The sequence below is a fragment of the Peromyscus californicus genome, unplaced genomic scaffold, assembly GCF_007827085.1.
Source record: "Peromyscus californicus insignis strain IS unplaced genomic scaffold, ASM782708v3 Scaffold_4__1_contigs__length_199733344, whole genome shotgun sequence".
Taxonomy (NCBI): Eukaryota; Metazoa; Chordata; class Mammalia; order Rodentia; family Cricetidae; genus Peromyscus; species Peromyscus californicus.
In genome coordinates, this window is record NW_026294562.1 from 172053547 (window position 1) to 172067468 (window position 13922).

Consider the following 13922-nt stretch of genomic DNA (forward strand, 5'->3'; position numbering starts at 1 on the left):
TTGCACCTGGTTGTGAACCTCCTCAGCCTCCAGCATAGCTCACACCACTAAATTGGAGTTGCATGGGCTTCTTAGCATTGCCCACAACTTGTTATTTTATATGTGTTTGTTAATTGTTTTAGAAAACTTGTTTCCCTGCCTGTAGAGCTTTGTCCCGCCCAGGCAGAGATGTCTGGGGACAAGAGAAGTATCTGTGCTTTTTTCTGGGATATTGGGGACAAGGGCTAATGGCATCTAGCTTGTCACTGTGGGCTCAGCTTTTTTTGACTATAGTTTGGTTTTCTGTTTGGAGACAGGGTCTTACTGTATAGTTCTGGCTAGTCTGCAACTTAATTTGTTTGTAGATCAGGCTGGCCTCAAACTCACAGAGATCCACCTGTCTCTGCCTACCAAGTGCTGAGACTAAAGGTGTGCACCACCATGGCCAGCTTATTCTTAACGTTATTTTTACCTTTTCTTTTGGTGCAATGGATGAAACTCAAAGAACTACATCCTTGGCTCATTATAGTACTGACTGACCACCCCGCCCCTGGTGTGTGTGTGTGTGTGTGTGTGTGTGTGTGTGTGTTTCTAGAACAGGGTCTCATTCATAGTCTAGGCTGGCCTAGAACTCACAATTCGCCTGCCTCAGTCTCCTGAGCCCTATGTTTATAGGTGTACCACCACACCCAGCAAGTTGTGACATTTCAGATGGGGGAGAGACTCTGGGAGAAAAATGATACAAGCATGAACAGTTATAGGTTAGAGTGACTCTAGGTTTTTTTTTTTTTTTTTGCATTTTCTGTAATTATCAATGGAATTATCAATGATCAGAATAAAATAAAACATAAACCAGCCCCCTCTGTGGTCACTTCTAGACCCTCCAGGAAATGGGGCTGGTGTTGGTTGGCTCTGCAGTGGGGACTCTCCTACTACACCAACCCCAGCCCACACCTGGCTCCCTTACCTCACTTTGCAGGAATTGACATTTTTTTCTTTGCCTGTGTTCCCCCTCCCCCCCCCCCCATCCTTTCAAGTGAATGTCTCATTGTGAACCTCCAGTTTGGCTCAGTGTCCATTCTTGTTCCTGTCCACTCTGGAAGATGACTGAACCCCAGCCTATATCAGGGGAAGGGGCCTTCCACACCTCCTAGGATCCCCTCCTTTGCAGTAACTGCATTTACAGGACTTTGGAATGCTTCTAGACTGCACTGGTGCCAGGTGATGCAGGAATGCCGCAGCCGCAGCCCATCCTGCCTTGTGATCCCATCTTGAGGCCTTGCATACTACTACCCACCTGGCCCGCTGCCCCCCTTCCTAAAGCTTGCAGCAATGACCCAGTCTCTGCTGCCCGCCTCCCCGCCCCCAGACCGCTCACCTTCCTCCACACCAGTGACAATGGAGGCAAAATTGTCATCTAGCAGAATCATGTCGGCAGCCTGCTTGGAGACGTCAGAGCCAGCAATGCCCATGGCCACCCCGATGTCAGCCTTCTTCAGAGCAGGGGAGTCATTCACACCGTCACCAGTCACAGCCACGATTGCTCCCTGGAAGGAGGAAGGGTGAGGTTGAGAACCGAGGTTCCAGGCCCAGCCCTCCTCCCTTAGACCCAGGGGTCCAGACCCAGCCCTCCTCCCTCAGACCCAGGGGTCCAGGTCCAGCCCTCCTCCTTCGGACCCAGGGGTCCAGGTCCAGCCCTCCTCCCTCAGACCCAGGGGTCCAGACCCAGCCCTCCTCCCTCAGACCCAGGGGTCCAGGCCCCAGCCCTCCTCCCTCAGACCCAGGGATCCAGACCCAGCCCTCCTCCCTCAGACCCAGGGGTCCAAACCCAGCCCTTCTCCCTCAGACCCAGGGATCCAGACCCAGCCCTCCTCCTTCAGACCCAGGGATCCAGGTCCAGCCCTCCTCCCTCAGACCCAGGGATCCAGGTCCAGCCCTCTTCCCTCAGACCCAGGAGTCCAGACCCAGCCCTCCTCCCTTAGACCCAGGAGTCCAGGCCCTAGCTGTCTCCCTCAGACCCAGGATCCAGGCCCAGCCCTCCTCCCTTAGACCCAGGAGTCCAGGCCCTGGCTGCCTCCCTTAGACCCAGGATCCAGGCCCAGCCCTCCTCCCTCAGACCCAGGGATCCAGACCCAGCCCTCCTCTCTCAGACCCAGGAGTCTAGGCCCTGGCTGCCTCCCTTAGACCCAGGATCCAGGCCCAGCCCTCCTCCCTTAGACCCAGGATCCAGGCCCAGCCCTCCTCCCTCAGACCCAGGATCCAGGCCCAGCCCTCCCTCTGACTAGGTGGGAGCTTACCTGTCTTTGGCAGCCTTCCACGATAATGAGCTTCTGCTGAGGGGAGGTGCGGGCGAAGACAATCTCAGTGTGGTTCTGCAGGATCTCGTCAATCTGCTCCGAGGTGAAGTCCTTGAGGTCGGTGCCGTGGATCACACAGGCCTTGGCGTCCCTGGGAAGAGCAGAAAGAGCAGAGGCCAAGTGAGAAGTGGGGGCACAGGACAGGCAGAGGGACAGACCACAGACAGAGAGAGAGGAGAAGGGCTGACGGAGGGGTGTGATAAGGTTAGAGAGAGCCGAGCCTGAGGGACTGAGGGACCAGAAATGGAGGGTGGAGTAACAGAAAGAAGAAAGAGCCAGACATAAAGATGGAAAAGCCAGAAAGACAAAACATAAAAAGACAGCTTGTGAGGAGAGTGAAGAAATATGGGGCTTCCTTAAATCCTTTGAGAGCAACTGTTTATGATTATTTATAACCTGACCACTAGGTGGGACAGTGCATTTCTTATTATCCCAGTTCTTGGGAGGTAGAGGCAAGCAGAGGTCTGAGTTCGAGGCTAGCCTAGTCTACATAACAAGTGCTGGTCTAGTCAGGACTATATAGTGAGACACTGTCTCAAAAAGAAATATTTAAATATAATTACTGTAACCTGCTCCTCCCACACACCTTTTTTTTTTTTGAGTGGTGCTGGGGATGGAACCCAGAGCCTCTTATTATTAGGCAAGCACTCACCACTGAGCCAAACCCCAACCCCTCACTGGGGGGATTCTAGGCAGGGGCTCTACCACTGAGCCACACCCCAGCCCCTCACTGGGGGATTCTAGGCAGGGGCTCTACCACTGAGCCACACCCCAGTCCCTCACTGGGGGATTCTAGGCAGAGGCTCTACCACTGAGCCACACCCCCAGGCCCTCACTGGGGGATTCTAGGCAGGGGCTCTACCACTGAGTCACACCCCCAGCCCCTCACTGGGGGATTCTAGGCAGGGGCTCTACCACTGAGCCACACCCCGAGTCCTTCACTGGGGGATTCTAGGCAGGGGCTCTACCACTGAGCCACACCCCAGCCCCTCACTGGAAGATTCTAGGCAGGGGCGCTACCACTGAGCCACACCCCAGCCCCTCACTGGGGAATTCTAGGAAAGCACTGTCTCTGAGCTATATTCTCAGTCCTTAGTGTTTAGAGACAGGATCTTGCTGTGTAGCTCTCAACCTCTTGCCTCCTCCTTTGAGTATTATAGGTATGCACCACCATAACTGGCTTTTTCTAAACTTTGTGTTTGTATTGTTTGGGGCGGTACTGAGGACCAAGCGGAGGGCCCTGTAAGCAGGATCTGGAGGAGGCGTGGCTACTCACCTAGGGTTGACCTGGCTGACGGGGATGTTGAGCCGGGCCGCAATGTCCTCTACGGTCTCATTGCCCTCGGAGATGATGCCTACACCTTTGGCAATGGCCTTGGCTGTGATGGGGTGATCACCGGTGACCATGATGACCTGTAATCATTGTGTTTTAGGGGGTAGCCTGGCATCCTGCATCCGCCCCCGACCACAACCACCGAGCTGCCCAAGGACACACCTTGATGCCTGCGCTGCGGCACTTGCCCACGGCATCGGGGACAGCTGCCCGGGGAGGGTCAATCATGGACATGAGACCCACAAAGCAAAGGTTGTCTGTGGTGAAGTTCACGTCGTCACAGTCAAAGGCAAAGCCCTTGGGGAACTGTTCCTCAGGCAGGTAGTAATGGCAGAAACCTGGTGAGAGGGACAAGGGAGGGTAGATGAAGGCGTCAGCCTCAAGACCTCCATATCTGCATCCCATTTGCTCCCAGCTGTCTGGGTTCTCTGCAGTCAGTCTCCCACACAGCCAGGAGCCAACCAGCATTCGTTTCTCAGCAACGAATTCATTCACTTGCTCACTTATTCATCCACTCATTCATTCACGGTGCATTCTGGCCCCAAAGAGTCCTTAGAGCCGGACCTGTTCCTGCCCCACCCGTAATACACACCCAGCACACGCTCGCCCAGACCACCAAGCTCTAGGTAGGCATTCTGGAAGGCCTCCTTCATCTCCTCATCCAGAGGCTGCTCTTTGCCTTGCAGGAGGATGGTGGCACAGCGGTCCAGAATGCGTTCTGGGGCGCCCTTCATCACCAGCAGGTATCGGTTGTCATTGGGGTCTTCAGTCTCATGGATGGACAGCTGCAACAGAGAAGAGTGTATACTTAAGCCATGTGGGAACCCGGAAGTTGTCTGCACCCAGGTAGGGAGAGTACCTTCCCCATGCCAGGATAGGACAGATGCCTAAGAGCATTGCCCATATCTCTCCAGGCCTCTTCCTGTTTCTCAAGTTTCCTGGGGATCTCTGTTCAACCCTTTTCTGTCTCTCTGTCTCTGTCCATCTCTCTCACAGACATTCCAGCTGTCTTTGGATCATATACTTTCTCTCTGCCTTGTCGGAACTCAGTGTACAACCACCCCCAATCTAGCAGTTAGCTTGCCTCTGAAGCATACCTAGAATCTAATCTCTTCTCACTCTCTCCTCTGCTGCCCTAGCCCCAGGATCCAGCTATCATTAACCCTCACTTTAATCTCTTATCTACTTTCCCTATATCAGCCAGCCTGGGCCAAAGTTCAACAGCAGAATAATGGCCTAGAATCCCCCAGTGAGGGGCTGGGGGTGTGGCTCAGTGGTAGAGACCCTGACTAGAATCCCCCAGTGAGGGTCTAGGGGTGTGGCTCAGTGGTAGAGCCCCTGTCTAGAATCCCCTAGTGAGGGGCTGGAGTGTGGCTCAGTGGTAGAGCCCCTGCCTAGAATCCCCCAGTGAGGGGCTGGGGGTGTGGCTCAGTGGTTGAGCCCCTGCCTAGAATCCATCAAGAAAAGGTAGGGGTGTTGTTCAGAAGTAAAGTGCTTGCTAACACTAAGGTCCTGGGTTCCATTCCTAGCCCCAAAGTAAATAAAAACTAAAAAGAAACCATAAGTCAGTGAAAAATGCTGCATCCACTTTGGCAAAGAGCTCAACAGTTTCCCCAAAGGTGGAAACAGCCCAACTGTCCATCGACAGATGAATGGGTCAGCAAGGTGTGACACAGTCACACAATGAAGTATATTTTTTCTCCTAAAGCAGCTGGGAACATCTGCCCACATCTGCCACCACAGTACTTCTGAGGCGGAAGCAGAGAATCACTGTGAGTTTGAGTCTTGCCAGGGTCACCTAGTGAGTTCTAGATCAGGCTGGGTTATAAAGCGAGACCTTGTCTCAAAATACTGAAAAAATAAAATAAAAGAGAAAATAGATTAAAAAGTCACGAGGATCCAGCTGGTGGTGGTGGCGGCAGCAGTGGCAGTGGAGGCGATGGAGGCGACGGTGGCGCACGCTTTTAATCCCAGCACTCAGGAGGCAGAGGCAGGTGGATCTCTGTGAGTTGGAGGCCAGCCTGGTCTACAGAGTGAGATTCAGGACAGCCTGGGCTACTCAGAGAAACCCTGTTTCGAAAAAGTCAAAACCAACCAAACAAAGTCATTAGGGAACTGGTGGTATATGGCTCAATGGGTAGAGGTGATTGCTGTTCAAGTCTGAAGACCCCAGTTCCATCCCTGGAACTTCCATAAAGGTAGGGGAGAACCGACTCCACAAGGTTGTCCTCTGACCTCCACAAGCAACCCCCACCATCATATACGCACAATAATAAATGTTAAAAAAAAAGAATGAGGCTCTGGTGGACGTGTGGATGGATCCTGAGAACGAGGTGGAGCAAAATAAAACGGATTTTTAAAAAGGTCAAGTATTACACGATTCCGTTTTTTTTTTTTTTTTTTTTTTTTTAATGAAATGTCCAGAACAAGTAAATCCACAGAGACAGAAAGTAGGTTAGTGTTTGCTGAGGCTGGGGGCAGGGCCTGCTGGAGAAGGGGTGGGTGGAAGCTGAGAGAGTGCGGGGTTTCTTTCTGAGGTGGTAAAACACAATCTAAAATGGACTCTGTGGGTGGTTGCCCAAATCCGAGCACACTAACACATCTGCTGCTGGTATGTGAGTTGTAGCTTCATAAAACTCTCTAACTTACAGGTTCTGTCTTCCCTCCTCTGCTTCCTGTCATGGTTCTTGGCCCTCTCAGAGTCATAGCCGGCTCTCCCCCACAGCCTTCAGAGCTCCCACAGTTCTGTATGCCTTGTCCTCGGTCCCTTACCATGTTGGCTGCCGGTAGTTCAGGCAGGTGACACTCCTGCCTCAGGACCTTTGCACGTGCTGTCTGCTGCCTGAACACTCTTTAAACTTGCAGGGTTCCTCCCCTCAACCTTTGATTATCTGTCTCCTAGGACTTGAGTATCAGAAAGGAAGGGTCTCATTGCTCCTCTCATTACCCCGTGTACCCCAGTACCTAAAACAGGACCAAGAGGCTTAAAAACATATCTGGAAAACGTGTGAAAAATGCTACCCTTGTTCTTGAGACGGTGGCCAGGGCCCACCCTCTACTATAGGACGCTCGTGGCTCCTGCGCCCCCCATTTCAACCTCTCCCTATGGAACTCTCTGCTTCAGCCACTGCCCTTCCCCCACTCCTCTATCCTCATCCTCAGTTTTACAGATGGGAAACTGAGGCTCGGTAAAGATTAGTATCTTGCCCCAAAGCCAGATGGAAGTGGGACAGAGGTGGCTAAACTCGGGAATCGTAGAGAAACTGCAACCCCTGGTCGCTGTCCCCGTGTGGTAAAGCAGCTATTTCCTCCATGCCGGACATGACTGGTGCTTTATCATGGAGCAGAGTTCCGTGGTGACCTACAGAAGGCTCTCACTCATGTATGGGAAGGGGAGAGTCACCCAGCCCTCCCTCCTGTCCCCGCAGCTGTCCAGGAGTTGGGACTTGGATAACACAGCTTTCATGAGTCATCACCCACAGGTGGCATTTTTTTGGTGATGCAGCTGTTTTGAGTCATTCCAAGCTCCTGTAAGTAACTTGTCACCCTCGTTTCCTGTAATTAACCCTAATCATCCCATCCTTTCACCACGCTCCACCAGGATGGACAGGGTCTCATGTAGCCCAGGTTGGCCCGGAACTTGCTAGGTACCCGAGGATAGCTTTGATGCGCTTACCTCCACCTCCTTGGTGCTGGGATTGTAGCCTGTGCCATTATGCCTGACTTGTTTCTTGTTCTAAGACAGGGTCTTGTATAGCCCAGGTTAGCCTCAAACTCACTATGTAGCTGAGGATGACCATGAACTCCAGATCCTCCTGCCTCTACCTCCCAAGCACTGGGCTCACGGGTGTTCACTAACACACCCAGCTCAGACAGACATTTCTTTATATCGTCCCAGGAAGACCCACAGAGCACACAGACCTGGAGTTCGTACCTGGTATTTGTTAGTGGAGTTGAAGGGAATCTCTGCCACTTTCTTGTTTCGTTCACGCATCAGCTTCACGGAACCCGAGGACAGCTCAATGCACTTGAGCAGGGCAGACTCAGAGGCATCACCGGCCACGTCCCTCTGCGGTAGACAGAAAGCCTGGTCAGTCAGCAGTGGGGAGAGGGAGGGGGGAGGAGGAGGGGGAAGGGGCGTTTGGTCACAGTGGGCAGGCAGCTGCACCGACCTTGAGCACAGGGATGTTATCCTGCCCGCCCTTGAAGACAGCCCGGTTGCAGAGTCCAGCGATGTGGGACAGGGCCACCCAGGTATGTGAGCTCTTGTCGAAAGAGGTCCCTGTAGGAGTCGTACGTGTGAGGCCACAAGGCCCCCTGGGATGGGGTGCCCTAGTCCCCACCCTGAGCCCCTACTGACCTGACTGATCCTCAGTGGTGTCGGCCTCGTGGATCTGGTTGTCAAACCACATGTGGGCCACAGTCATGCGGTTCTGGGTGAGGGTGCCAGTCTTGTCTGAGCAGATGGTGGAAGTGGAGCCCAGCGTCTCCACCGCCTCCAGGTTCTTCACGAGACAGTTCTTGCGAGCCATGCGCTTGGCAGTCAGGGTCAGGCACACCTAGAGGACGGGCAAGGACAGGGGAGCTGCACAGATGTGCGCACTTCACCTGCCGTGGGGAGCACCCGGGGCTGTGGGATGAGTGTGAGAAGACAAGGCTGGAGTGGTAGGGGTGGCTGTTGGACAAATGACCAGACACAGATGTGGCCTCAAAACACACAGTAGAATGCTCTCACAGGCCGTAGGTACAACAGACTCACACTCAAAGCAACTGAAGCTGGGTGTGTGTGTGTGTGTGGGTGCTGGAGAGATGGCTCAGTGATTGAGAGCACTGGCTGTTCTTGCAGAGGACCCGGGTTTGATTCCCGGCACCCACATCAGGCAGCTCACAAATAAGTAACAATTAAAATTAAAAATAGAAAATAAGAAGGACTGGGGGGAGTGGAGAGAGGGGAGACTGCAGTCAGGGTGTAATGCATTTTTTTTCTATAAAATAAAAAATTTCAATAAAAATTTTTGAAAAAAAGAGAGCTGGAGAGATGGCTCAGAGGTTGAGAGCACTGACTGCTCTTCCAGAGGTCCTGAGTTCAATTCCCAGCACCCACATGGTGGCTCACAACCATCTGTAATGAGATCTAGTGCCCTCTTCTGACCTGCAGGCAGAACACTGTATACATAGCAAACAAATAAATAAATCTTTTAAAAAAATATTTAAAAAAAAAGAAAAAAATGGTTAAAAAAAAAAGACTATAGTATCTTAAACACAGTGGTTAAGAGCACTGGCTGCTCTTTCAGAGGACGGTTCAATTCCCAGCACCCTCATGGCAGCTCACAACTGTCTGTAACTCCAGTTCCAGGGGACTGGACATCCATGGCCAAACACCAATGTGCATAAAATAAAAATAAATAAAAAGAGAGAAGGAGGGAGGGAGGAAGGGAGGAGGGAAGGAGGGAAGGGCCATATTTAAACAATGCACTCACTTCGTGCATCTGGGGTGGGGGCTGAAGACAGGGTATTGGGTGGGGGAGCATTACTTTATTCTTTTTTTTTTCTTTTTTTTTTTTTTTTGGTTTTTCGAGACAGGGTTTCTCTGTGTAGCTTTGCGCCTTTCCTGGATCTCGCTCTGTAGACCAGGCTGGCCTCGAACTCACAGAGATCCGCCTGCCTCTGCCTCCCGAGTGCTGGGATTAAAGGCGTGCGCCACCACCGCCCGGCCATTACTTTATTCTAAAAATGGAACAAGTGGGCTGGTGAGATGCTCAGTGGATAAAAGCACTGGCTGCCAAGCCCGACGACCCGAGTTCAATCCCCAGGACCCACACGTGGTGGAAGGACAGAACTGAAAGTTGCCTGCTGACCTCCACCTAGGTACTATGGTGTGTGTGTGCAAGTGCTAATACAGACACACCCACACACACCCACACCCTGCACTACCATACCCAGCCACACAGATGTAATACATAAATTGTAAAAAAAACCAAACAACTGCTATTCCACTTTTGCAATGAGTGCGTGCATCTTAATTTTGTGAATTGAATTAAACTGCAATCGGGGCAGGGGCTGGACAGATGGCTCAGTGGTTAAGAGCACTTGTTGGACTTGCAGAGAAGACAGGTTTGGTTCCCTACACCCTCATGGTGGCTCATAGCTGTTTGTCATTCCAGTTCCACTGGATCCAATGCCCTCTTCTGACCTCCAAGGGCATCAGGCATGCACATGGTGCACACACATATATGCAGGCAGAACACTCATATACATAAAATAAAGCGAGCCGGGCGGTGGTGGCGCACGCCTTTAATCCCAGCACTCGGGAGGCAGAGGCAGGCGGATCTTTGTGAGTTCAAGGCCAGCCTGGTCTACAGAGTGAGTTCCAGGAACGGCGCAAAGCTACACAGAGAAACCCTGTCTCGAAAAACAAAACAAAAAAAAAAAAACAAACAAAAACATAAAATAAAGCGGCTTTTTTTTTTTTTTTTTTTTTGTCTTTTTAAGGTGCTGAGGCGCTGGAGAGATGGTGCAGTGGGAAGAGCACTTGTTGCTCTTGCAGAGGACCTGGGTTCAGTTCCTAACATCCATGTGGCGACTCATAACCTCTGAAACTCCAGTTCCAGGGCATCTGACAACCTCAGACCTAGGGATCAGACCCTCTTCCTCCTCCCTCAGACCCAGGGGTCCTGTGGCCCCAGCCCCCCCTCCCTCGGTGTTCAGCATTACCGTGACGGTAGCCAGAAGCCCCTCGGGGACATTGGCCACGATGATGCCGATGAGGAAGATGACAGCCTCAAGCCAGGTGTATCCCAGAATGAGGGAGAGGATGAAGAAGGAGACGCCCAGGAACACCGCCACGCCAGTGATGAGCTGGATGAAGTGCTCGATCTCAATGGCGATGGGCGTCTTGCCCACCTCCAGGCCTGAGGCCAGGGTGGCGATGCGGCCCATGACAGTACGGTCACCCGTGGCCACCACCACACCCCGAGCGGTGCCTGCAGGGCCAAAGGGAGGAGAAGATCAGGTCTGCTAGAACTCAGGAGGCGGCGGGGTACCCCACCTCCTGAGCCACAGCTCTCTTTGTGTGCCCTTGGGGCCCCTCTTTCACCTTCCACACAGTTGGTGGAAAAGAAAGTGATGTTCCGGGTCTCCAAGGGATTGTCATGTGTGCAGTCCGGGGAGCGGGTCTGGGGCTCAGATTCACCAGTCAGGGAGGAATTGTCCACCTGGGGATTGAATGGCAGAGTTACGGTTCAGTACAAGGCCCAGGGACAGAGAGCAAGGAACCAGGGGGCCTTGAAGTAAAGCCTGTCCCAGGAAGTTACAGAAAAAGCCAGGAGAGCCCTGACTGGCCTGTGGCATCTGGGAAACCGGGAGGCAGGATATTAAAGGACAGTGGGCAGGAATAGCACCTCTGGCCCACGTCTAAAGTCCCTCAGAAGCCGGGCAGTGGTGGCGCACGCCTTTAATCCCAGCACTTGGGAGGCAGAGCCAGGTGGATCTGAGTTCGAGGCCAGCCTGGGCTACAGAGCGAGATCCAGGACAGGCACCAAAACTACACAGAGAAACCCTGTCTCGGAGAAAAAAAAAAAAAAAAAGTCCCTCAGAATTCCTGTGGGATGAGCCTGAGCCTAGACTACCAGGTCTAAAGGAAGGCTGGGCCTGGATCCCTGGGTCTGAGGGAGGAGGGCTGGGCCTGGATCCCTGGGTCTGAGGGAGGAGGGCTGGGGTCTGGATCCCTGGGTCTGAGGGAGGAGGGCTGGGTCTGGATCCCTGGGTCTGAGGGAGGAGGGCTGGGACCTGGAGCTCTAGGTCTGAGGGAGGAGGGCTGGGGTCTGGAGCTCTGGGGTCTATGAGGCACTCAGGAGATCTTCCTCCTCATTCCTGAGAGCAGAGAACAGAGCTGGAACTTCACCTTGCAGCCATGGGCTGAGATGATGCGAAGGTCAGCTGGGACTCGGTCCCCACCCTTGATCTCCACCAGGTCCCCGACCACCACTTCCTCGGCATTCACCTGCATCTTCTCACCTTCCCGGATCACGAGGGCTTGCTGGGTGTGAGAGAGAAGAGTCAAGCCCTGGAACTTCCCCGGCCAGGGAGTCCCATCTGGCCACTTCCTTCTGTCCCCTTGGGCCCTCCTCACCTGGGGAACCATGTTCTTGAAGGACTCCATGATCTTAGAACTCTTGGCTTCCTGGTAGTAGGAGAAGCAGCCTGTGATGATCACCACAGCGGCCAGCACAATGCCCAGGTACAGCTGTGGGAACACATGTGGACAGAACACGTCATCACAATAGCTGTGCACACTCCCCACTCACCTTCACCCCCAGGTCCGCGAGGGAGCTTTGTGCATCTGCCTGTGGCCTCATTCTTTGTGTGTGTGCCTGTCTGCTTGTGTATCTGCCTGTCGGCCTCACCTTGTGTTTATAAGACTGTGTGTTTGAGTCTGTTATTCCGCTTTTTTGTGTTTATTATTTTTTAAAATTATTACATTTTGTATTTTGTGTGTGTGTGTGTGTGTGTGTGTGTGTGTGTGCGTGTGTGCGCAGAGGTTAGAGGACCACTTCAGGTTACATTCCTTGGGCACCATATACCTTTTATATTTTTTAGAGACAGGGTTTCTCACAGCCTGGAATTTATCAGGCGGGCAAGGCTGCCAGGGCCATCAAGCTCCAGGGGTCAGCCTGCTTCCACCTCTCTAGTGCTGGGATTACAAATGCTTGTCACCACAGCAGCTTCTTTACAGGAATTCTGAGGCTTAAACTCAGGTCTTCAAGCCTAAAGGGCAAGTGCTTAACCCCCACCTCTTCCTTTTTCTTTTTTGAGACATAGCCTAGGCGAGTCTAGAACTTGCCACATAGCTGAGGATGATCCTGAACTCTTGGATCTTCTTGCCCTCTTCCTCTGTAGTGCTGGAATTTCAAGCATGTATCACCGAATCTGGCTCTGTTTTCTTGTCTGTTTTTTTGTTTTTGTTTTGCTTTTTCAAGACAGGGTTTCTCTGTGTAGCCCTGGCTGTCCAGGAACTCACTCTGTAGACCAGGCTGGCCTGGAACTCACAGAAATCTGCCTGCCTCTGCCTCCTGAGTGCTGGGATTAAAGCCCACTTCACCCACCACTGATTTGAGATGAGATCTTTGTAGTCTAGACTGGCCTTGAACTTTTGTTCCTCCTGGCTTAGCCTCCTCAATGCTGGCATGACAGGTGTTGGCCACCATGTCTGGCTCAGCTGGTCCGCTTCTGTCCAGAGGGCACCTGTGTCCTGTGTGTGTGCCTATGTCCCTGTGTTTGAACCTGTCTTCCTATGGGACGCTCCAGGTTCACTCCTCATATACAGGTGAAGACCTCTGCGTAGTTGTGTGGGGTTCTGTGCCCACAGGTGTGAGGATTGTAACAGCCCTGTCTCACGCCTGTCTCCTGTGTGGGGTTAGATGAGCCCCTGACCTTCCTCATCCCCAGTCATTTGTTAGGCTGTGACCATCCGGTGGCACCTGTCTCCAAAGTCGCCGAGGTCGGAGAGCCTTAAGCCAGAACTCTAGATCATCCCACAACCCCTTTTTCTCTTTAACTGGGGTCTCTTGTAGCTCACTCAGGTGGACACTGAACTGATCCTCCTGCCTCAGCCTCCCCAGTGCTTGCACAACAGGCTTACACAACTACACCCAGTTTTGTATGGTGCTGGAGATCAGACCTAGGCCTTCATGCACACCAGGTAAACACTCTACCAGCTGACCTACACAGTTTCCTCTTTTATAATTAAAAACTATGTGCACATGCACTCTTTCGTGTGAACAAGGGCGTGTGCACGTGTACATATGTGTATGCACCATGGCATGTGTGGAAGAAGGGCAACATAAAGTATGGGTCTTCACTTTCCACTTTGAGAGAGGGCCTCTTGGTTTTTGTTTATTTGTTTTTTATTGCCTATTTATTTGCATATGACTGTTTTGCCAATGCGTATCTTTGCACGCCATGTGTGCCTTGTGCCATAGAGTCCAGAAGGGGGCACTGGACCCCTTGGAACTGTAGTGGTAGATGGTTGTAAGCCACCATATGGGTGTTGGGAACCGGACCCAGGTCCTCTGCTAGAGCAGCAAACGCTCTTAGTTGCTGAACAAACGCTGGACCGTTTCTCTAGTCCTGTGGTCTCTCTTTTACCCCGACTGCATACTTCAGGCAGGTTGGCCTGTGAGCTTCCGGGAATGCTCCTGTCTCTGCCTCATCTCCCCACAGAAGCACTGGTATTACAGATGCATGCCAGTGTG

General features: G+C 52.5%; 1 protein-coding gene across 2 annotated transcripts in view; it reads right to left on the minus strand.

Moving 5' to 3' along the window:
- The window catches only part of Atp1a3 (ATPase Na+/K+ transporting subunit alpha 3), a 29500-nt gene that overhangs the window by 9564 nt on the left and 6014 nt on the right, over window positions 1–13922 (minus strand). For both annotated transcript variants that reach the window (XM_052761190.1, XM_052761191.1), the window contains exons 5-16: window positions 11801–11914; window positions 11573–11707; window positions 10766–10883; window positions 10384–10652; window positions 8030–8228; window positions 7842–7951; window positions 7604–7738; window positions 4262–4454; window positions 3832–4007; window positions 3613–3749; window positions 2277–2427; window positions 1358–1526 (exon numbers count right to left, since the gene is read on the minus strand). In XM_052761190.1, the coding sequence (XP_052617150.1) occupies window positions 1358–1526; window positions 2277–2427; window positions 3613–3749; window positions 3832–4007; window positions 4262–4454; window positions 7604–7738; window positions 7842–7951; window positions 8030–8228; window positions 10384–10652; window positions 10766–10883; window positions 11573–11707; window positions 11801–11914 (1906 nt within the window). The remainder of the gene's footprint in view (window positions 1–1357; window positions 1527–2276; window positions 2428–3612; window positions 3750–3831; window positions 4008–4261; window positions 4455–7603; window positions 7739–7841; window positions 7952–8029; window positions 8229–10383; window positions 10653–10765; window positions 10884–11572; window positions 11708–11800; window positions 11915–13922) is intronic.